Source organism: Grampus griseus (assembly GCF_964374135.1).
Source record: "Grampus griseus genome assembly, chromosome: 2".
Lineage (NCBI taxonomy): Eukaryota > Metazoa > Chordata > Mammalia > Artiodactyla > Delphinidae > Grampus > Grampus griseus.
Genome location: NC_139018.1, coordinates 98,983,694 through 99,007,972, shown reverse-complemented (window position 1 = coordinate 99,007,972; position 24,279 = coordinate 98,983,694). Strand labels below are relative to the sequence as shown.

General features: G+C 36.5%; 1 protein-coding gene across 1 annotated transcript; it reads right to left on the bottom strand.

The window, feature by feature from the left end:
- Positions 1-4: 4 nt before the first annotated feature.
- Positions 5-24,175, bottom strand: PIGB (phosphatidylinositol glycan anchor biosynthesis class B). The gene is made up of 12 exons (XM_082647488.1): positions 23,997-24,175; positions 22,241-22,368; positions 21,687-21,836; positions 17,868-17,972; positions 16,150-16,280; positions 13,456-13,596; positions 12,117-12,168; positions 6,797-7,008; positions 6,117-6,181; positions 3,519-3,732; positions 492-672; positions 5-163 (listed from the first exon to the last, which is right to left on the bottom strand). The coding sequence occupies exons 1-12, from the start codon at positions 24,127-24,129 to the stop codon at positions 26-28; spliced, it is 1,650 nt and encodes a 549-aa protein (XP_082503614.1). The 5' UTR covers positions 24,130-24,175; the 3' UTR covers positions 5-25.
- Between the last annotated feature and the right edge of the window lie 104 nt (positions 24,176-24,279).

Sequence of the window (24,279 nt, the reverse complement as noted above, 5' to 3'; positions counted from 1 at the left end):
TCTAAACAAAGTCAGAATTTCATGTTCATGTTTGGTTGAGTTTCCCTTTTAACTTCCGTTCATAGACGTATATGTGACTTCCAGTTCGACGCTCCGGAAAGTGAGTGTGGAAGAAAACAGCAGTTCTCTCATACTTGTTTGAAATTAGGAAAGGATTTATTTCCTAGAAGTAAATAAATGTTTAAGTAAATAAAGGCTGCATTTTGCTGAGTACTGTTTCAAGAATTTAAGAATGACCTGTTTGTTCTTCTGAAACCCTTTTCTTAATAAAACAATGCAATTTCTTAATAAAATAATTAACTCATGGTAAGTAACATATATTCCTTGGTAGTTATAGAACTAGGGCTGATTTGGACTAGGGAAAAGACCAGTTATAAAATATGGGTTGAAAGGGACCATAAAAAAAGTGATGTTGTCTATTTACCTGAGTGTTTGCTAAACCTGAGGTGAAATAAAAATACTGAGTTATACCTTTTTTCATGTTCCCTTACCTCCTCCAAGATGCTGAAGATGATCAAGTGAGTAGGCAGCGTTGAATCATTTTGAAACTCTCTATACAACCACTTTAAGGGATTTAGATAAAATATATCTGCTTCAACAAGATAATCACTTTTTCCAGTCAGGTCTGGGGGACACTGGAGAAATCTCATTGGAAGTGGGTGATGGACATGGCTATAAAAAGAAAGTTACCATTATAGTTACAAGAAGTAAAAAAAAAATTTTTTTCGTGAAAGTTTTCAAATTACTCTTAAGATACGCTCACATAACAAAATGTGAAATCTGAATCTAAACTAGGTTCCAGTTAAGGTGAGGAGGCACACCTTTAATGCAGTTTTCTCAAAAATGGAGAATATGATTCTCACACTGTGTACCTGTGCAGTAACTTCAAGTCCAAACTAAAGAGCAAAACTCCATTTCAGGGCAGGAAGTAGGTCAGCAGCCTGTGGGACTCAGTAGTCTATAACATTAGTATGCTGTTCCAGGGATGCATGGGGCCTTTGGGACCGGGTATGTTGCTTGTTAATAAGAGAGTAATATCTGGCAAAGTAGAAAACTGATCATGAACCAGAAAGGATTCTTTTCCTCTTTCTGCTCTGAATCCTTACATGACAAGTTTTTCCTTCTTTTTTTCTTAAATATTTATATAAGTAAGATTTAGTAATAGAGAGCAACATGGGTTCACTGATCAAAATTCAAATAAGTAATGGTTTTACTGTGGCATAGAAAGACTAGAGTGTATGTAAAAAAGATGGACTGATGAATCATAACAACTTAAGCCAGTTACTTGGGCCATGCAAAAAGCCATGTTTACAACTTTGCCTCAGGAAAATTAATATAGGGACTTCCCTGGTGGCGCAGTGGTTAGGAATCCACCTGCCAATGGGACACGGGTTCGATCCCTGGTCCATGAAGATCCCACACGCCACGGAGCAACTAAGCCTGTGTGCCACAACTACTGAGCCTGCGCTCTAGAGCCCATGAGCCACAACTACTGAGCCTGCGTGCCACGACTAACGAAACCCGCGTGCCTAGAGCCTGTGCCCCGTGATGAGAAGCCACCACAATGAGAAGCCCGCGCACCGCAACGAAGAGTAGCCCCTACTCTCCACAACTAGAGAAAGCCTGCACGTGGCAACGAAGACCCAACACAGCCAAAAATAAATTTATAAAAAGAAGAAAAATTAATAAGTGATAAAAGTTTATTTTTATCTATGAAATGCATACAAAATAAATTTACACAAGACCTTAATACTTCATGACTGGGACTTCCCTGGTGGCTCAGTGGTTAAGAATCCACCTGCCAATGCAGGGGACACGGGTTCGAGCCCTGGTCCAGGAAGATCCCCCATGCCATGGAGCAACTAAGCCCATGTTCCACAATTACTGAGCCTGCGCTCTAGAGCCCCTGCGCCACAACTACTGAGCCTGCGTGCCACAACTACTGCGCCTGTGTGCTGCCACTGCTGAAGCCCACATGCCTAGAGCCTGTACTCCGCAACAAGAAAAGCCACCGCAATGAGAAGCCAGCTCGTCACAACTAGAGAAAGCCCACATGCAGCAACAAAGACCCAACAGTGCCTAAATAAATAAAGTTATTTCAAATACTTCATGACTTTTATAATTTTGAAGATGAAGGTTTTGCTTCAAGGGGAAAGCAGAAACTGAGAAAAAGCTGCCAGCCTTATATTCCAAAGTAGGTATCAGACTTTTTTTTCTTTTTTTTGTGTGCTCCATTTTGCAAGTTGAAAAAATGTAAGAGAAGAACTAGGTGAACTATACAAAGCCTAAGATATCAACCACTACAACCATGTATGGGAGAGCATCTTGGTGCCTCTAGAATTCCTGTTCTCTTCAGTGTTAACTCTACTGAGAGCATGGATGGAGAGTGAATGTCCCTCTCGCAGCTCTAGTCTTTTTTATATAGTATAGGATCCTCAAGTTAAAGGGATACTTGGGGTCTTAAATCCATCTAACCTGTGGCTTTTGGTAGTCATTTCCAAATTGCATATTAATGATTGGCATTAATGATTCAGTTAAGTACAGTATTCCAAAAGTGTTAAATTACCTTAAAATGATATCAAGTTTGATATTAAGTTGACTGTGCACATGGAAAAATAACTTCACATTGTTTAAAGCCAGATAGGTAAAGAATTTTCTAAAGGAAAGCTGTTTGCTCTGTCCTTTTACCCTTATTGGGCAATTGGTGAAGTAATACAGCTTCCTGAAATACAAGCATAGGGTCAATGATGTCTTTTTTTTTTTTTTTTTTTTTGCAGTACGCGGGCCTCTCACTGCTGTGGCCTCTCCCGTTGCGGAGCACAGGCTCCGGAGGCGCAGGCTCAGCGGCCATGGCTCATGGGCCCAGCCGCTCCACGGCATGTGGGATCTTCCCAGACCGGGGCACGAACCCATGTCCCCTGCATCAGCAGGCGGACTCTCAACCACTGCGCCGCCAGGGAAGCCCAATGATGTCTTTTTAAACGTCCTGCATAATTAAAGGCAGTTTCAGTGTTATTTCCCAGACACACTTAATCCAAGCATTAGGATGTCATCTAATTGAATTCCCTAATTTTTACAGGCAAGACAGCTGATATCCAAAGAGACTAAAAATACTGGTTTAAGACCAGGGCAACAGTACAACAGTAAATCTGGACTTGAATCCAGTGTTTTGAGATTATTTCAAAATTATGTAAATAATAAGATGTACGATAGGTTTGTACGGATCAATGATAAGTGAATTTCTTTACTAAGAGTACCATCAAATAAGCCTATATGATATTTTAAACTACCTTTAAATAGTATAAAATATCATATAGGCTTTTGATCAGATTATTTAAATGTAAGTTGTTTTGAAAAAAGAATATTAAAGTTTATTTGAAAGTTGTATATGATTTTCATTGACATAAATAGCAGTTTCAAATTTCTTATAATCATTTGATCAATTTAAATCCAGGAATCCAAAAGGAATTTTAAAGTAGTTTTCGTAATAATAGCATATAGTGAACAAATTTTATTACCTATAATAAGGAGTAGAGTGACAAGGCATCATCATAAGTACTGAAGCTGAAGATATATTTGTATTGTTGTAACAGAGTTCTTGAATATTAGTCATGACATCAAGAGTACCTCGTTGATGAACTAAACCAGTATAGAGGGCAAAGAACATATTTGATAGAAACAGGAAACTTAGAGCTGGTTTCTTCCACAATTTCAGGTTGTTTAGGGAGTATCCTATATAAAGATAGACACACTGAATTGTAACACTGGTAATGTTTTGTTTTATAGCTAAGCAAATATTAACTGCAAATTATATTGGTAATCTTTCATGGAAGTGTAGTATAAGCTGTAATGCTGTCATGGACAAACAGAAATCAGCAATACGTCATCTTTGTAATTTCTCTGACCATTCACTGTCACTATCCATTATCATCCATGTCTTGACCTTTTTCTAGAAAAAGGAATTGAGGTATAGCGGAAAGATTATGGCTAGAGAGTCTAACAGAAACAGATTTGAATTCTAGCTCTGGAATTAGTTTCCCTATCTTCCCTAACAGTACCTTTTTCAAGTATTAGAAAAAAATGTTATGTCCAGTGCCTGTCCTGGTACATAGTTGCTAAACAAACAGGACTTGTATTTATTCCATTTACCTATCACTTTAATCTCCAAGCACTAGCAATGGATGTGTACATACAGGTCTCAGTAATTCTGGAGGAAGTATAACAGAATATCCTCTTAGAAAAATACACCACTAAGCTCCTGGGAGATTTTCAGTGGTCAGTTTATGAGTGGTGGCATGGATCTCTTTCTGGAAGAGAACGATTTATGTTTTATTATTATTTTTTTCTTTCACTATAGTGTTGGACAATTTGGAGATGCTAAACAATTTTTCTTTTTTAATTTGTAAAAGTAATTCTTGTATGTGGCAAAACAAAACAAAAAAACCACTTTGCTAAGGAAATCTATATTTTCATTTTCCATAGTGAGAAGTCAGATAATGCCAAAAACAGTAACCTTTAAGAGCATTATTAGCATTTTATTTAGAGAGGGAGACAAATAACAAAACAACCACCTAAAAGAGTGTAAGTGATTGCCTCTGAGTATGGTAATGGGAGGGAGGGCAGGGGAACCACCATTCTTTAAAAATCCTTATCTGACTTTTGAAACAGTACCTGTGCAGTTTTGCTAAAAAGATAAGCATATGGAAAAACAAAGTGGCCTAATCAGAGACCAGCAAGTCTGCACTGGCCACTGTAGTAAAAACAGATTAAGCAGAAACCCAACCCAAGATCCTGCCACTTAAAGACTCACTCTTTTGGAATGGGAATGAGAATTCAGACAACTCAAGTCTTTAAAACACTCTGTAAAGACAGAGCAGAGAAGTGGAATGCTGGAAAAACCAGATTATAAAAATGGAATGAAACCAAGTTCGTAAATTAACCAAACCAAACATGTGCACAGAAATATTTGTCCTCCAGTAGTCTGGCAATGCTTACCTGGGTGAAAAGCAAACAATTATAATTCTAACTCAAGTTATTGTAAAAAAAAAAAAAAAAAGTTTAAATCTGAATAGTGATTTGTGAACATATTTGCTCTGCTAAATGGTCCCACTGTTCTTAAAACTTGCCAAATAGCTCTTAGATGCTTATATTTTTATTTGTGCCTGCATTTGTATATGAAGTAAGACTATAAATAGGACACTAACTTTGGTTTCAGAACTTTAGATGTTTCAAATACATAGATGTGTGTGTTTGTGTCTAAATTGAAGAGACTACATCTGAGATCTGCAGGAGATCACTTATACTTGGTCAAAGAAGGCTGCTTAACTCGATGGGTTGTTTGGAGGTTTTTTTTTTTTTTTTAAGTAAAAAGTTTGGTACCATTAACTTCCCAGTTTTTCTGAGCCTCCAGGCCCAGTTGATTACTCATTTCTTCCCTCCTTAGTCCAGTGATTTTTTTAGTGATTAATATTTGAAGGAAGCCAACACTCATTCTGAATTAAACTTGAAGTTAATAAAGTTTTAATTCGTAAATTTTCCAAACCAACCAATGAAAAAATTCATATTTTCCAGAGCCGAGTAATATAAGACTTTTTAGCAGCCATAAGTAAAAAACTTACTGAAAAAAACCTAGTGGAAAAATGGAGAAAAGATTAAAAACTAAGTCAGAGGTGTGAATCACTTTAAAAATTGCATATGCATTAGAGTGAGTCTTGAAGGGATAGATGTGTGTAAAGCATTAAAAACTAGTTTTAATGTACATTTTTCATTTGTGGAATGTAGAACTTTGTAGTTTAACCATAAATTTAAATTAGCTATTCTAAAATAGACATGTTGTATTACTTTTTAGTGAAAGATTTCTGACAGCCAGAAACACCACCACCAAAAGGTGTTATGGATACTGGATCCTTATGTTTTTATCTCACAGGACACAGGAAAAAGGATATTTAGGCTGCAAAAAGGGAATGCTGCAGTAATATACTCAATTTGTAATTAAGGAGCAATTCTTATTTAGCCTAGTAGAAAATAAATAATATTTTAGAGTTTAATAAGCATTGATTGTCTTTTAACTGTTTCTTTATAATTGATTTTTTTCTCTATTATACGAAAATACTTACCACAGAACACCATACAAAATGGTAAAACTGGATAGATAAATCTGAATTCTTTGTGGCTCAACATGCTATAGTAAAAAAAGATATTCAAAGAAAATATTATTTTTTTATATTAAACGATGGTTTGAGAAGTTAATGTATTTAAAAAGAATATAATTAACCTGATCTGTTTTTGTAATTACTGAGACTGAATTTCATGCTTTAGGAATCAGTCTCATTCTTCTTTAGTTATAAGGTGATGATGATGTGTTAAAAGTAATTCTAACATTTGATGTCAATGCGATATTCTAAAGTACAATTGCATTCTAAAAAAAGGATTTCTATTACCAATCCAAGTAAGTTATTTTACTCAAATTTCAAATAAAGGCGCATACATTTTCAAAATATTTCTCTGGTCCTTCAATACTTAAAATTTTGGCAGTTTCTGTTTTTTAAAAGTACAATTTGTTAACCCTCTTTAAAAATTGAATGTATCCGTCCATATTAAGCAAACTGTATCAAAAGTATTCAGTCTGTCTGAGTACCAGCATAATTATTACATTTTCCATCTGCTAAATAATCCCCACTAACAAATCATAAGAATTAATGCACCTCCAAAAGATAAACAGTTTACCTTTTAAATAATTTAGTTAACTTCTTGGTAACATTTAAGTAGTGAACTATTTGAATAAATAAAATCTTACCTATAAACTAGCAGTGTCCACAGCACAGTCACCAAAAATATCCTGTACCTCTTTGGGGCTAGAAGGCAGCCATGAATAAAGAAGGGTAAGTGAGTACCCAGGACAGCTGGAAATCCTTGACTGAAGTACCAGTGCCATGGATGAGAACCATAAAATGATCCCACATTCTGCAGCACGTTAAATTTCAAAAAATTATATTGAACCAGAGTCCACTGGCATCATCGAAGGAAAAAGAAATAGAAATGTGTTAGTGCCAAGTATGAATCTTTGGCATTAGGGAATTTGGCTGAATCATGAAATTAAATCAGAGTGAAGTCTAAACACCAGACCGTAGTTTACATTAATAATTTTGAATATGAACTAATTAAAAAAAATAAATTTATTATTTTTGGCTGTGTTGGGTCTTCGTTGCTACTCTACGTTGTTCTGCACGGGCTTCTTCTCACTGCAGTGCCTTCTCTTGTTGCGGAGCATGGGCTCTAGGCACACGGGCTTCAGTAGTTGTGGCATGCTGCCTCAGTAGTTGTGGAGCCCAGGCTCAGTTGCTCCGCGGCATGTGGGATTTTCCTGGACCACGGCTTGAACCCGTGTCCCCTGCATTGGCAGGTGGATTCTTAACCACTGCGCCACCAGGGAAGCCCGAACTCAGTCTTCTTTATATATTCTTTTCCATTATGATTTATCATAGGATACTGAATATCGTTCCCTGTGCTATACAATAGAACCTTGTTGTTTACCTGTTATCTATATAATAGTTTGCATCTGCTAATCCCAAACTGCCAATCCTTCCCTCCCTATTGGCAACCATAAGTCTGTCCTCTATGTGAGTCTGTTTCTGTTTTGTAGATAAGCTCATTTGTGCCATACTTTAGATTCCACATATAAGTAATACCATATGGTATTTGTCTTTCTCTTCCTGACTTACTTCACTTGGTATGATAATCTCTAGTTCCATCCATGTTGCTGCAAATGGCATTATTTCGTTCCTTTTTATGGCTGAATAGTATTCCATTGTGTGTGTGTGTGTGTGTGTGTGTGTGTGTGTATGTGTACACATACCACATCTTTATCCATTTATCTGCAATGGACATTTAGGTTATTTCCATGTCTTGTGAATAGTACTGCTGTGAACATAAGGGTGCCTGTATCTTTTTGGATTAGAGTTTTGTCTGGATATATGCCCAGGAGTGGGACCGCTGGATCATATGGTAATTCTATTTTCAGTTTTCTGAGGAAACTCCATACTGTTTTCCACAGTGGCTGTACCAACTTACATTCCCACCAACAGTGTAGGAGGGTTCCCTTTTCTCCACACCCTCTCTAGCATGTATTGTTTGTGGACTTTCTGATGATGGCCATTCTGACTGGTGTGAGGTGATACCTCATTGAAGTTTTGATTTGCATTTCTCTAATAATTAGCAATGTTGAGCATCCTTTCATGTGCCTATTGGCCATGGCTTCTTTAGAGAAATGTCTATTTAGGTCTTCTGCCCATATTTCAATTGGGTTGTGTGTTTTGTTGTTGTTGAGTTGTATGAGCTGTTTGTATATTTTGGAAATTAAGCCCTTGTCGTCAGTCTCATTGTTTGTAAATATTTTTTGCCATTCTGTAGGTTGTCTTTTCATTTTGTTTATGGTTCCTTTGCTGTGCAGAAGCTTTTAAGTTTGATTAGGTCCCATTTGTTTATTTTTGCTTTTATTTCTGTTGCCTTGGGAAGCTGACCTAAGAAAACATTGGTATGATTTATGTCAGAGAATGCTTTGCCTATGTTCTCTTCTAGGAGTTTTATGGTGTCATGTCTTATATTTAAGTCTTTAAGCCATTTTGAGTTTATTTTTGTGCATAATGTGAGGGTATGTTCTAAATTCATTGATTTACATGCAGCTGTCCAACTTTCCCAGCACCACTTGCTGAAGAGCCTTTTTCCCATTGTATATTCTTGCCTCCTTTGTCAAAGATTAATTGACTGTAGGTGTGTGGGTTTATTTTTGGGCTCTCTGTTCTGGTCCATTGATCCATATATCTGTATTTGTGCCAATACCACACTGTCTTGATTACTGTAGCTTTGTAGTATTGTCTGAAGTCTGGGAGGGTTATGCCTCCTGTTTTGTTCTTAAGGATTGCTTTGGCAATATTGGGTCTTTTATGGTTCCATATAAATTTTAGGGTTATTTCTTCTAGTTCTGTGAAAAATGTCATGGGTAATTTGATAGGGATCACATTAAATCTGTAGACTGCTTTGGGTAGTATGGCCATTTTAACAATATTAATTCTTCCAATCCAAGAGCATAGGGTATCTTTCCATTTCTTTGAATCGTCTTTGGTTTCCTTCATTAATGTTTTATAGTTCTCAGTGTATAATTCTTTCACCTCCTTGGTCAGGTTTATTCCTAAGTGTTTTATTTTGGGGGGTGCAATTTTGAAAGATTTTTTTAAAAATTTATTTTGGCTGTTTTGGGTCTTCGTTGCTGCATGCGGGCTTTCTCTATTTGTGGCAAGCAGTGGCTACTCTTCATTGTGGTGCGCAGGCTTCTCACTGTGGTGGCTTCTCTTGTCGCGGAGCACGGGCTCTAGGCACACGGGGTCAGTAGTTGTGGCTCGTGGGCTCTAGAGCGCAGGCTCAGTAGTTGTGGTGCATGGGCTTAGTTGCTTCTCGGCGTGTGGGATCTTCCCAGAGCAGGGCTTGAACCCATCTCCCCTGCATTGGCAGGCAGATTCTTAACCACTGCGCCACCAGGGAAGTCCCAGATACTGTTTTTTGACATTCCCTTTCTGATATTTCATTGTTAGTGTAAAGAAATGCAACTGATTTCTGTATGTTGATCTTGTATCCTGCTACCTGCTGAATTCGTTTATCAGTTCTAGTAGTTTTTATGTGGAGTTTTTAGGTTTTTCCATATATAGTATCATGTCATCTGTATATAATGACAATTTTACCTCTTCCCTTCCAATTTGGATACCTTTTATTTCTTTTTCTTGTCTGATTGCTCTGGGTAGGCCTTCCAATACTGTGTTGAATAGAAGAGGTGAGAGTGGGCATCCTTGTCTTGTTCCAGATTTTAGTGGGAAGGCTTTCAGCTTTTCACCATTGAGTATTATATTGGCTGTGGGTTTGTCAAATAGCTTTTATTATGTTGAGATATGTTTCCTCTATACCCACTTTGGTAAGAGTTTTTTATCATCAGAGGATGTTGAATTTTGTCAAATGCTTTTTCTGCATCTATTAGGATGATCATGTGATTTCTGTCTTTTTGTTTATGTGGTGTATCACATTGATTTGCATATGTTGAACCATCCTTGTGAACTTGGGATGAATCCCACTTGGTTGTGGCATGATCTTTTTTATGTGTTGTTGGATTTGGTTTGCTAATATTTTGTTGAGAATTTTTGCATCTATATTCATCAAAAATATTGCCCTGTAATTTTCTTTTTTGCTGGTGTCTTTGTCTGGTTTTGGTATCAGGGTGATGATGTCATCATAGACTATCTTTGGGAGTGTTCCCTCTTCTTCAGTTTTTTGGAAGAGTTTGAGAAGGATCAGTATAAGCTCTTCTTTGTATGTTTGGTAGAATTTGCCTGTGAAGCCATCTGGTCCTGGACTTTTGTTTGTAGGAAGTTTTAAAATTACAGATTGTTTCACCTCTAGTGATTGGTCTGTCCAAATTATTTCTTCTTCTTTTTAAAAAATTTTTATTGGAGTATAGTTGCTTTACAAGGTTGTGTTAGTTTCTACTGTACAGCAAAGTGAATCAGCTATACATATACATATATCCTCTTTTTTGGATTTCCTTCCCATTTAGGTCACCACAGAGCCAGCACTGAGTAGAGTTCCCTGTGCTATACAATAGGTCTGTTTCTTCTTGATTCATTTTTGGTGGGCTGAATGTTTCTAGAAATTTGTCCATTTCTTCTAGGTTGTCAAATTTTGTTGGCATATAATTGTTCATAGTATTCCCTTATAGTTTTTTGTATTTCTGTGGTATCGGTTGTTGTGTCTCCCCTTTCATTTCTTATTCTGTTTATTTGGGTTCTCTCTCTTTTCTTCTTGGTGAGCCTGGCCAGAGGTTTGTCAATCTTGTTTACCCTTTCAAAGAACCAGCTCTTGGTTTTATTGATTTTTTTCTATTTTTTTAAATCTCTATTTTATTTATTTTCTCTCTAATCTTTATTATTTCCTTCCTTCTGCTGACTTTAGGTTTTGTTTGTTCTTCTTTTTCTAATTCTTTTAAGTGGTAAGGTTAAGTTGTTTATTTGAGATTTTTCTTGTTTTTTGAGGAAGGGCTGTATCTTGGTGAACTTCCATCTAAGAACTGTTTCTGCTGCATCCCATAGATTTTGTATAGTTGTGTTTTCATTGTCATTTGTAATAACAATGAAATCATTCTTTATTAATTTTTTTATGTTCTAAGTACTAATGTGTTTTTTGTTAATTTGTGAAACACTGGGTTCTTGAGATTCAAGCAAATATGAATAAATGTTATGACAGTGTTAAGTTTTACATACAACTGGACGTAAAGAGAATCCTTAAAAGTAATTTTTATGAGTATATGTGTTTGGTACCCATATTAAAATTTTTACTGTTCTACCTTATGGCATCAGATATTACCTATTAAGATAAAGCTTTGAAAACATTGCAGTTTGAATTATAGCATAAAGTAGGTAATGACAGCAGCAGCTAACATTAAGGGCTCACTTGTGCCATGCAGTGTTGTAAGCGTTTTACATGTATTATTTCATTTAATCTTCCAACCGTAAGAGACAGGTATCACAATTATTTCCAGATAAGGAAACTGGCAAGAAAGATACACAACTTGTCCAAGGTCTTACAGCTAATAATGAGGGCACTAGGCCTCAGACAGTGGCATCTGATTCCAGAACCCATGAGTGACTTAAAAACAGGGAACTTAAAAACAACCAAAGGCATTACCAATAGTCATAAGATTAAAATGCCAAATCAGATGCTTAAAGAATATTCTGGTTAATTTGAATTCTGAATAATTGAGGTCAATTAAAATCATTTAAAAATTAACCTTTATTGTTACAAACCTGACAGAAATGTTCAGACCTGACAAAAATGCCTGAAAATGGATTCTTGAACTTCAATTAGGAATATACAATTCTGTTATATAGAAAGCACAGCAAAGTTAACCAAAGGCATATGCTAGTAGTTTTTTTCTAATATATCCCATATCATTAAAAAAATGATTTGCTTATGCTCCCAGATACTCATGGATTAAACAGTAAGGTTGAGTTTTTAGTGTTATAAATGATTACATTAAAATAGTTTTTTTAAATTAAAAAAAACATAATTTTACTTACTTGACCAAAAAAAATACGATCAATTATCAGAGAGAAACTCAAAGTGACAAATCTGAAAAACAAAATAAAAGGGTGATTAACATTCTGAACTTGCTGAAAATCCAACAGTGGCATATGGCTTTGCAAAGTGCCCTGCATCAAAAGCCAGTTTAAAAATGCTTTAAAAGTTTTACCAACTGAATATCGTTTTGAAAGATCTTTCATTGAGAGAAGCTATATTTAAGCAAACTTTTTAAAAGTAACAAACTCTGTATTATCTATTGCTGCATGACAAATTACCCCAAAATGTGGTAACCAAAAACTATGAACATTTATTATCTCAGTTTCTGTGGGTCCAGAATCCAGGTGCAGCTTAACTGGGTGTCTCTGACTCAAGGTCTCATAACTTGTCAGGATATTGACTGGGGCTGTAATTTCATCTGCAGGCTCTCATGATTTTTCCCTATAGCACTTATTGTCATTTGAGAAACATGTTAATCATATGTTTCTAGCTGTCTCCCCCCCCCACTAGAATGTATACTTCATGAAGGAATGGACTTTGTTTTGTTAAATTGCTGTATCTTCAGCATCTGGAACGACACCTAGCACATACTAGGATTAAATAAATATTTGCTGAATGAATGCATTACTTCCAAAACAATGCTAATAAATCTGAGAAATGACAACACTGGCAACTTAGCCACCGGATGATTTTGTCCTTTTTTAATAGCTACCAAAAATAACCTGTACAGAGTGAATACTAGTATATTAAAAAGATCACTGTTTTAAGAGTCAAAATGCATTCATCCCTTCAATAAATAATTATTTTGGATATTCCACTAGATACCTGGGATAATTCTGATCCTAGGAGCTCAAAATGTAGTTAAGAGGACTTGGGTTTCAATCCCATTTCCATCAGAGCAATCAACCCAGTGACACTGGCTATAATTCATTTTTAATTTCACCAAGCCCTCCATTTTCTGTATCACAAAGTAAAAACACCTACATTGCCTAGATCCAAGAATTGTGAAAATCAGGTAATATGTGAACACATATATTATAAAGCCCCATACAAATGTGAAGGAGTCAAGTATCTCTAAAAAAAAAAATTTGAAAAATATTTAAGAAATAAAGCATAGGAAAGTTCTAATTTAGAAAAATTGCCAAGATCCTCACTTAAGCAAATTAAAATACTTCAGAATCACAAATAAAAATATAACATGTAAAATTGGAAATACTATGTTTCCTTGGTCTGACAATTCTCATTGACGTTAGAAGATGTAACTGACTAAAAGATGTAAAATCTTGTTTATAATTTATAGGTTTTTAAAATTAATATATGGATTGTAGCCATACTTACCCTACAGGTAAAAACTGATGTAGAATAAGATCAAGCTTTCTCTGTTCTTGCCAGAAATGTCTGAACAGCAAAGGTATCCACAGAATAACAGCTGTGGGACGAATTATAAAGGCAAGTGCCACCAGGGATGAGTACTTGACACTGTAAGCAAGGAAAAGGTATTGTCAAGACAACTAGGAAATGAGTTCAGAAGTTATCTATTTACGCTGTGGTATAACATTTTTTTAAAAACAATGAGAGCATTTTCCTTTTGGTATAAATAGCTATGTGAACTTGGGGAAGTTACTTAAACTTCTGGCTCTTAATTTTTCTCATCCATAAAGAGAGGTAATATGTAAGGTCTTTTCCAGCTTTAATATTCTAGTATTTTCAAGTAAGAAGTTATTCTGTGTCCTAATGTTTATCTTGTTTACTGAAAGGTATACCATCTTTTAACCGTACAACTCTGCCAGTCGCTTTCCTGGTGGAAAAATGATCAAGTCTCTCCTAAAGAGATAAAAGAGATAAAAGACAGTCCCCATTTTATAAGGAAAATCTGGGCACATGTGGTTTTGTTTTGAATGTAAGCTGGTAATTTTGTCCAACTGAAAGATGTGTATATACACCTGATTTTTTTTAAAAAAAATCTTACTTATAAAACCCTATATGATCATGGATAGAAATGTGGGTTTTTACTATTAGGACTTCTCTCAATAAAGGGTTGAAGGCAAGCACCTGATAACTTAATCATGAGGACTACAGACAGTGGTAAAATAAAACAACTTTATGGTACCATTACATACCTATTAACTAATAAGTAACTATAAAGAAATTTCCAATGTTGGTGAAGATGTAAGAGCAGGGATTTCAAGTTCAAATGCTTACAGAGACCAGATAAGTAATAAAAATTGTGTGATATTGGCTGCATGGGGGCTCTGATATCATCATGAAGGAATCCTGGCCCAAAATGTTAACAGGCCTTACATTTTTTTTCAAGAGGAACTAGAAATCCAGATTTTAGGTAAGATCTCCCAATTTAAAAACTTTGCCAAGTAGTTAAAAAACAAACACTGTGTAGGAGAAATAAAACATTTGTGGCTTGGTCTGACTTGCAGACAGCCTAATTGCAAATTCTGCCATAGTGAAACTACCTAGGGGATGCCCAGATATATCTAGGCCTACCTAACCTCACTCCAAATTTTCAGACTTGGATTTCTTACTCCTTTCTGAATATTTCTACATAAATTTCTTACTGGCATTCAAAATCAAACTGTATGAAATAAGCTCCACACCTTTCCCTCAAACCTATTTAGTGTCTAATGTTTAAGTTAATGGTATCACTCAGTTTCTCAGTCTTAAAATTTGGAGTCACCTTAAATAGAAACTTTTCATCCCACACATCCACTGTGTTTCCTCCCCATTCTCATTGCCATCATTTTACATCAAGTCCTCTCACTATTCTAGAATCTTTTCACAGTTGTGTCACTTGTTTGGAATCTTATCATAGTCTTTTTTTTTAATTTCCCAGAAATATTACTTAATATCATTGTCAATCATCAGTACTTACTGAACACTTACTTTGTAATAGGTCATGTGCTATACGCTATATACTGTCCATAGAGTCTCATTTAATTCTTGAGAGCTATTGTAATATTCTCATTTGATAGAAATCAATGTTTAGATATCCTCATCTATAGGTAACCTAAGTGAATGCCTATTCTTGCAGTCGAGAGTCTAATGCAGAAATGATCTTATTTGACTTGATCCTCCCAAAAACCTTACATATAAGGGAGAATGGATACTAGATTCCCAAATTTTCTTAACTAGATTCCCAAATTTTCTGGCTTATTCCCTTTCGGTATATCCTAAATACTGCTACTAAATCAGATTGTGTCATGCTTCTCGAAAGCCACCAGTGGTAAGCTGCTACCTGTAAAGTCCAAATTCTGGAGAAAGGCAAAGTTCCATTCTAGCCTTATCCCTCATTCTTCTCTCCTCCCACACATCCTACCACACATTAGCTCCTCTGGACAACCTGCCCAGAATACAATGAAGCCCTTTTATAGCTCTGTGCCTTTTCTCATGTTCCCTTTGCTTGGTATTTTATACCAATTTATATAAACCCAAACCAGGTCCATATGTTTTCTATTTGCCCATCCAGATATGCTCTCTACTCTTCACCTGCTCAATATGCAGGGAGGCTGACCTTTATGGACTATATCAATGGGCTATCTTGCTTTTTGGCTTCTCATTAGTATTGGTTAACAGCAGGGCAGAAGAGTCAGGGTGTTTTATTCACCCTGCTCTTTCCTTGCTATGGTTAAAGGCTGGCTGTGCCCCTCTCCTGTTGGGGTCCTCTCAAAGTTACAGCTCTATGGATTTCAGTAACTTTCCTCTCCTTGCTCCTTGGGGCCAAAGGGTAATTGAAACTTCCTGTTGTGACTAGCCCTTGGGTACTATGGTATCCCCTTATTAGCTTTTCCAAACATTGTTTACACCTTTGTAAACAGTCCTTTTATTAAACTCTCCTTAATTATCTGGTTTGAGTATATCTCTTTCCTGCTATAATAAATACATCAACTGTGAATTTGTGGTTCTAATAGCCTTCATGAGCATTAGGGGGTCCACTGGACATTGCAATATATTGATAATTTAAGATTTTTCAAAAGCATGCTTTAGAGTTTTGTACATAATTATAACAGTACTGTTACTCACCTGTTCATAAACTTCGAACCTTCCAAAGGATAGTAGAAAAGAGCAGTTATAGTGAGAACAGTTTCCATGGTGTTTGTAAGAGTTCTGGTACAGCAATACCACGTGAACCAAGAGCATAACTGGCAAAAAAACTAAGAACAATTATAAGCAAACGTATATGGAGTGGGAAATGGAAAAGCTTAGTATTCTAAGGAAAATAGCAAGCAAGTCTAAATAATGTTAAAAGTGGGCATGTCCAAATATTGTTTTTAAGAAGTTATATCAAGCACAACTATGATACCAGGTCTGTATTTGTTAAAGTTAAGTTTATACTTTCAGGTACATTTTTGTGGCATTGCATTTGATTTAAATCTCACTTCACACTAATAAAAGACATAAAACACAGATTCTTTGATGGTAGAGTTCAGAGAAGAATGAAATTCATAACTAGAGTCTCACAATCAGCATTCCTCCAATTGTCTTATATTACTGAAAAGTATTTTGACTGATTTTTATTGACCTTGCTTGGAATGTTGTCCTATTTCTTGGTGGAAAATTTAAGACAACGTAAGAGAGAAAAAATCATGACTATCAGGAAACATCATTAAATTTTAATTTGGAAATGGACTAAATTAATAAACCACTTTTTGGTAGAACATGCAAACAGAAGCATCATTCAGTCTACAAAACAAATGCCTTAAAAGAAACTTATTAGTTGTTGCAAGGGTATTAAACATCGTACCAGCTTCCTATCTCTTCAAATACAGACTTTAAAATATGTTTCCAATTTTTGTGAAGTTAAAGGCTCTTCCTGAGCTAGAAGATCCTAGTGCTGCTACTTTGGAGGAAGGATTTCAAAGGCATTATGCCTTTGCCATTTTAGGTTCAGCCTTCGACAGTGTGTATTAAGCACAAATTAAAGAGATTGACTTAATCCTTGAATCAATTATCAAGGACTCAATCGCTAAAGCAATCTGTCTTTTTAATGCAAATCAACAGACTACCTGCAGAAATATGTCCTATTAATAATAAATTGTTAATATTAATTAACAATATTTCAGAAATATGTTGGTACATTGGTTACTTGGAATTTGGAACATATTTGCTAACAGAAATATAAAAAAGGCAGTAAGATTTCTAAGTTGGCTCATATAAGCTTACTTACGGTTTAAATGGGAAAATCCATTCAAGATTTGAATGGGAGTTTGAGAATCTATCTCCCCACTGTGAAATGAGCCAAATGACAAAAGACAGTCTTCTATACCACATTCTCTTACAAAGTCCAGCTATTTCTACCATTCTAGCCAGAAGAGAAAGAGTGCATCAGTGAAAAGATATGTCTCAGGTAGCTGGAGGAAGAGTGAACAAGGGTTGTAAACAGCTGAGGTGATCTGTGAGGTAGGCAGTGGTTTAGAACTATTCCTACTGAATATTATGGAAAGTGAGGCAAGGACTCAGTTCTGAGTCATGGTGCTTCCCAAGGCTGGGTCCTAGGGTTTAGCCTCTTATAGTTTTGGAGGGTATCAGTGGCTTCTGCCACCTAGGGCTCATTCAGAAGGGAGATAGCATGTCCACTTGCATTTTACTGTTCTTAATTATGGAAGTACCCCTATAAAGTTGTACAAATTACCTTCAGAAACTGTTTTGGGAATCAATCATATTGACTGACCTGTTCATGTGCTTCATGCTTGTAGGAATGAAGTAACTGACATACAGTTTCTAAAGTGTTTAGGACTTACCACCCATCTTGCCACTTGCTGATTTTCTAGTTGCTTCATTAATGAGAAAAGCCTCAAGTCTGCTACAGCAGACAGAAGTGCTTGGGCAAGTCTAGGAATCCAAATCTTCATTAGTTAAAAAAAAAAAAGATATTAAAAACATCTGTTGGTTCATACTTTAAAATCATAAGAAATCAACAAGCTGACCCAACTATCAATCGAAAGCCATTCTTAGTTTAAAAAAAAGATGTATTATTCCATTCTTCTGCAAAAATAATTTATACCTTAAAAATTACATTAATTTTCATGGAAATACCAAAAGGTAGTTTTCTCATTCTCATTCTCTCTGTAATATATATATATATTACAACACTACTAATTTTAAATAGCCAGCAGGCCATTTCATTGTGTGAAGGTTCTATTTTAGAAGCACATATAGTTCTTTTCAGTAGCATAACAGTAGGTAATTTTTTATGAAACATTTACCCTACTGTATGCTAAGTATGATACTAAGTACTTTATGTATATCAGCTGATTCAGTGCTTCTAACAGGTACTGTTTTATAAATGAGAAAACTGAGGCATAGAGAGGTTAATTTCCCCAAGGCTGCAGAGCTAGTTAGCGTGGAGGTCAAGATTCAAACCCAAGTCAGCCTGACTCCAAAGCTCTTAGCTACTAAGTTACATTGCTCCCCTATCCTACGACATAGATGATAAAATAATGTTACTTTTTTTTAAAGCTTTAAGTAATCTATAATTACAGAAACATGTAACATGGTATCCAGTCAGATGACACTAAAGAATAAATTTAAGAGTAAAAAGAAAGAGTAAATGTATTATAACTTAATTACAGTTAATGATTCTAATGTTATACATTAGCATCTTTGAGTTTTAAAATGTGTCACAGTTATTAACAAAGTAACACTTGCTGGTAGATCACAGCTTAATTTTAGTTTGCTCAAAAGATGTGTTTCTAAAAATTTATATGTAAATCTGTATTTTTGTTGGATCAAACTTCACTAATTTTACATTATAATTAGAGCCGCTTTACTTTCAGTTGTCAGTGGCTTCTAACACTTTAGCTTTACATCCTTTATCAATAATCTGTAAATAAATGTTTAAATCTTAGAGTTAAAGGTACATTGTACTTCATAATTCCACATAAACTGTGCACTGTAAAATACAGTAAAAGGCACCTCTGTACTCACCTTCTGTTTGCCCTGCATAAGAATCTATAAGCTTCTTTCTCACCTCCCAGGTATGAAAGTACTTCATGTAAAAAGTTAATTTTGCTACAGACTTAATAGGAGCTGAGTGTTGAGGTAGCCACTAAAAGACTAAAAGGATTCTTGTGCACTGAGAGAAGTATAGTATTTATGAAGTTAATGGTCTCACTATATTCTGAGCTAGTTACCCTAGCTTTCAATATTGTGTTCAGTTTCGAGACCCACATATTAAGATGGACATTAATAAATTACAAGATGTTTAGAGGACATTATCTGATTATGAGGTTTAGAACTGGAGATTATTTATCCTGGATAAATAAAACTTTTTTGAAGGGTTTTCATGTAGAAATCTTGAATTTAAGAGAAGGTAGATTTTAGCTCAACACAAAAATAAGTGGAGTTGTAAATTCCCAGTTATTAGCAGTCTCTCCAGACTTTTAAGATATCATTTTCCAGGTTATAAGGACCTGACCAGAATTAAACAGTTACACATGGCTTCTGGAAAATACCAACTAGGGTGGTGGGGTAAAGAGGAGCAGGAACATGCCAGGGGTAAACCCTGAAGGTGAGGCCTGTGTTGGCGGCTTACCTTTCTACACTCCTGCTCTTTAAGATCCTCCTCCCTTAAGCTCTAGGAGCCACATGCCCTTGTGCCATCTCCTGACTGTTCAAAGCCCCCACTGTGGTACTCCCACAGGTCTCCCTTCTTATCCCTCTTTCTTCTCACATATTCTAAGCCAGCGCTGTCCAGTAGAAATGCAATGTGAGCCACATACCGAATTTTAAATTTTATAGTAGTCAAAAAGTAAAAAAAAAAATCTCTAACAGGTAAAATTAATCTTAGTGCTTTTGTTTAACTCATTATATCTAAACTATCATTTCAACATTTAATCTATATAAAAGTTACAGAAATAGTTCACATTCTTATTTTGTATTAGTTCTTTGATGTCTGGTATGTATTTTACACTAATAGCACTTCTCGATTTGGACTAGCTGCATTTCAAGTCTTCAGTAGCCACAGGTGGCTAGTGGTTACCATATTGGACAGCAGAGCTTTAAGCCATCCCTAGTTCTTTTCACACACCTTACGCAGTTTAGAGAGAAGCTATCTGGAAAGAACACTAGGCTGTAAATAAGTAGACCTAGGATCTAGTTTTAGCTTTTAACATGCTGTTAATGTTAACATGCTGAAAATAGACTTAGACTTTGCTGAAAATAGAAATAGACTTTGGTCTATTTTCTTTATCCCTTCTCTGACCCTTCTAGTTTCAAAATTGTATAATCTATATTTTAAAATAATCAATATGAGAGTATGAATGACTGATAGCATCATAATGGTTCTCTATCTGCTGAAGTTCCAGGTAGGATAGAGGTTTTTTCAGGGGTGGAGGGGTATTGGAGTGGGGTAGGATGGGGACGAGAGGAGGTTTCCTTTAAATCACAAAATGGCCAGGTGGGTCAGCTACAGGTTGAGGGCAGTGGATAGATCATGGAGGAATAGGAAGTTTTTCAATCTTGAAGACTCCTTCATTCATAATATAACCTACTTTCTGGGATGTTATATATATTTGCCCTGTTTCAAGTCTTTATGAATATCCTTCTTGATCTAGAAGCTAGTGGGTAGCCCTGAGAGAAGGAAAGAGAATTCATAGTTCCTAACTTCTACATGTGTTAATGGGAGAAACTCTGCTACTGCTCTCAATTTTCCTTCCCTGTGATATTCCCAAATGAAGCATCAATTTTACCGATATGGTCCTGTTTCTCAATAATGGGTAATCAAATATCGTTGCAAAGGGGAGGGTACAATACAGCCTAAGAAAACCAAACCAAAACAAAACCCAAAACTCCAGAACCGCAGTGTCTTTCCAGGCTTCAAAAAACCCTTCAGGATTTAGACTGCCTTTGGAATTCTGGGCCACTTCCCTAACAGAAAATGGGGAAGGCCCAAACTTCTGAGTCCAACTTGATGATAACTTAAAGATACTGAGAATGAAGTTAGAAAAACTTTTGCACCATTAGTTCTTTTGTACCCTCTCCTGGTGACTGACCCCCAAAGTTCATGATCTAGGGATTACAACCCTGCTCACTATTGATGGCTAATTACTACATAGCACAATGATTGTATATATCACTATATTTTTGTCAAATTAATTTTCCTAATTTGTAATTTCAACACTAAATCCTGAGTGGGTTTACATGTATTTAGTCTTCATAGGCTCATATAACATGATCTTCTGCTCACAAGTTAAAAAAAGCAAGATACAACACTGCTCTTAAGTGATCGTTTTATGACGGAAATTTACTTCTAAAGTACGAATAATATATAATGTAGTCATTCTGAGAATCTGTATATCTTAACAGGATTGCTCACAGCAGAACACTTTCATGCTCAGTCTTATGTTTTAGCACATATTGAACAGTTACACATCACAGTATGTCTTTGAACCCTGGGCTTCCCAGATGCGGTCTGAGTTTAGCAACAGTAGTCTTTTAAAAACAAACTTCATGATACCAATATTATCATTTAGTTAATATACATTAACCTTAAAGGGATGTAATAAATCTGTTAATGTAATAATGTAATAATTCTGTTAATTACTTTTATTTAAACTTACCAGCAACTGAACACTATCTTTCCCCAAAAGGTGCAGAATCTTGTATATGCTTGCAAAGATTAAGGGGTAAGTGTAACCCCTCAATCTTTCTCTCCATTCCCAAGTCAAATAACCATAATTAGTAATATTAAGGACTAATGTTAAATAGCACTGAAACAAAACCTCTTTTCAGTTCTATATATAAAACACTTTTATTTTTTGGCAAAGAAGCTTAAAAAAATAGTATTTTACACTGGATATCTGAAGTAAAAATGCAGTTGGCCAACTAAACTGTTAACTTCTTCAAAGCAGGAATGCATTTTTTACTTCCATCTATATCCTCCACATTACTGAACGCTTTGGGAATATATGCTAAAGGCTGAGTCAGGTACACTAACATCAAAGAAAGATATAGAAGAAATATTAGCATAAAATAATGGCACACTTTTATAAGTTAAAATTATTTGGAGAAAATATGGAAAATTTATTGAAAATACGTCATGGAGCTGACACAATTCCTAAGATGAATACACATTTCTAGTCCAGAAAAGAAACTACAAAGGATATTTGAAAACCATGTGATGTGCAACTTCAAGAGACTGCCAATATTCATCTGGAACAAAACTTGTTTGGACTAAAAAGCAGTTACATATTCGTAATGCTATGGTAAACAAGACCAGATAAATGTTTTCACCAAGAAGATCTGAAAAAAAACAACAAAAAATGAACAAACAGGTAATTGTAGCACAAAAGTCAGGCAAATTCCAGTTGGGGAACTAAAATCTGCTGCTCTGGTTGGCCCCTTGCTCAGGTTCTGTTAAAGCAGTGGTGAACTCTGGCCCCTCCACGCTACTCTCAAAGCAGACCTGGGTGGAAAGTTAGACAAAGGCCAGAGCCTCACCAATCTTTCTGGCAACTTATTAATATAAAGAGAATATTAAGATACATTTTGAAAAAGATTGGGTTAACTAAGGCCTTAGGCTAATTAGGTTATCCTATATGTATATCTAATGAAAGAAACCAGCTAACAAATTACTAACATAGGAAGGGACACTTTGTATAATGTGCATATACTAGCATATAAAATGGTCCTCTATGCATTTTAAAATAGTCCTTACTGATACTTTCTATATGCTAGGCACTGAGTTCGTTCCTTTACATGCGCTATCTCATTTAGTCCTCAATGCTATGGGGAAAATATCATTAGCCCTATTTTATATATGAGGAAACTGAGGCTCAGAAGTTAAACTGCCTTCTCCCAAGTCAAACGGTTGTAAATAAACAGGATTCAAAACCGGGTCTGTATGTTGACTCCAAAGCCCTGCTCTTAATCACAAATGGACTGCCTGTAGACAATATTTTTTTAATGTGAATTTAGTTGCCAACATTTAAAAATCAGGTTTTATATTAACATCTGTATTGCAGCGTATCAAAACTCTAAGATCTGGCAACACAGAGCTCAACTGGGAACAACTGGCTGGTACTGAAATATAGGGTGCTTTGACTTCTTATGTATATAATATTTAGCCTTGCCTGTCCGGCCTCCTGAGGACTTGAGTTTGCAACCTGCCTCTGATCCACTGTGAGTCTTTGCTAACATTCCGGGTTCCTGCCACTCTCCTTCCTTCTTCTCCAGGAACACATTTTAAATGTTTCTCAGACAACTGGTACGTTCAACACCACATACATGACCCTTCTGAACTTTCATCTTTCAGAAACAAACCTCCCGACTGCACTGTATCTGCTGTCCGAAAACCTTGTTCTTTCCTTTCCTTCTCTCTAGTCCGTAGACTCAGGCAGAAGAAACTGTACTCAGAAGTGGCCCTTGAACAACCGCCCTTCGCACATAAGAGGCGCACAATAAATAATGAATGAGGAGCCCATCTTTATAGTAAATACCCCTCCGACAGATCAAAATCCCACTTGCTGGGATGATTTTTCTCCTGTCAACATTACATCAGGACCAAAGAAAAGGCGGAGGGGGCAGTGAAGAAAAAGCAGTGCGGCGGGGGGTCAGACCTGGTCCCACTCCAGGAATCAGCTCCTCCGTAGCTACGAAACCTCGGGAACACTGGGCCAGGGTGACGACCCCCTCTCTGAAAAGGGTATGGCCACATCATGCCTACTCACTTCACACGGCTGCGGGGAGGACGGCACAAAATAATGCAGAATACACTGCCGCGCAAACGACAGGGATCGAGGATCCCTTCTCGAAAGCAAAGTGATTTCTTGCCCCCGCCCCCCCCCCACCCCAGCAGATGGAGCCCTCGCTCAGTGTCGGCGATTTCCCGCCACCGCCACTCCGCTCGTCTTCCACACCCACTCACTCACCTCCGCCGTGCCCAGTGCTCTTCTGCTGGCTGAGGTACAAGGTGGACTTTCTCGTTCTCAGCTTCATCTTCTCGTGGGAGCGGTTCTGGAGACCACGGAAAAAGAGGCTGCCGCCGCCGCCCTCTCGCTCCATCCTGCATCTGCTTCTAGGTCTGCTGGGGACAGCCAGCCGTCACCGTCCCCAGCTCTGGGTAGCTGAAGCAGCGCGCTCTTCCGCCCACTAAGTTTGGCCTTTGCGAGCTGCCGTCTCTCGCAGGCGCGGAGGTAGCCGGGAAAGGCTAAC

What these genes read in the sequence shown, in the direction of transcription:
- PIGB (XM_082647488.1), bottom strand. Translation starts at nt 24,129, where the DNA reads ATGGAGCGAGAGGGCGGCGGCGGCAGCCTCTTTTTCCGTGGTCTCCAG. An exon ending in TTGAAGTTGCACATCACATG is followed by an intron (nt 21,837 to 22,240) that starts GTTTTCAAATAT and finishes GTTTTGTTTCAG; the next exon opens with TGCTATTTAACATTAGTCCT. An exon ending in TCTTCAGCATCTTGGAGGAG is followed by an intron (nt 164 to 491) that starts GTAAGGGAACAT and finishes ATTTACTTCTAG; the next exon opens with GAAATAAATCCTTTCCTAAT.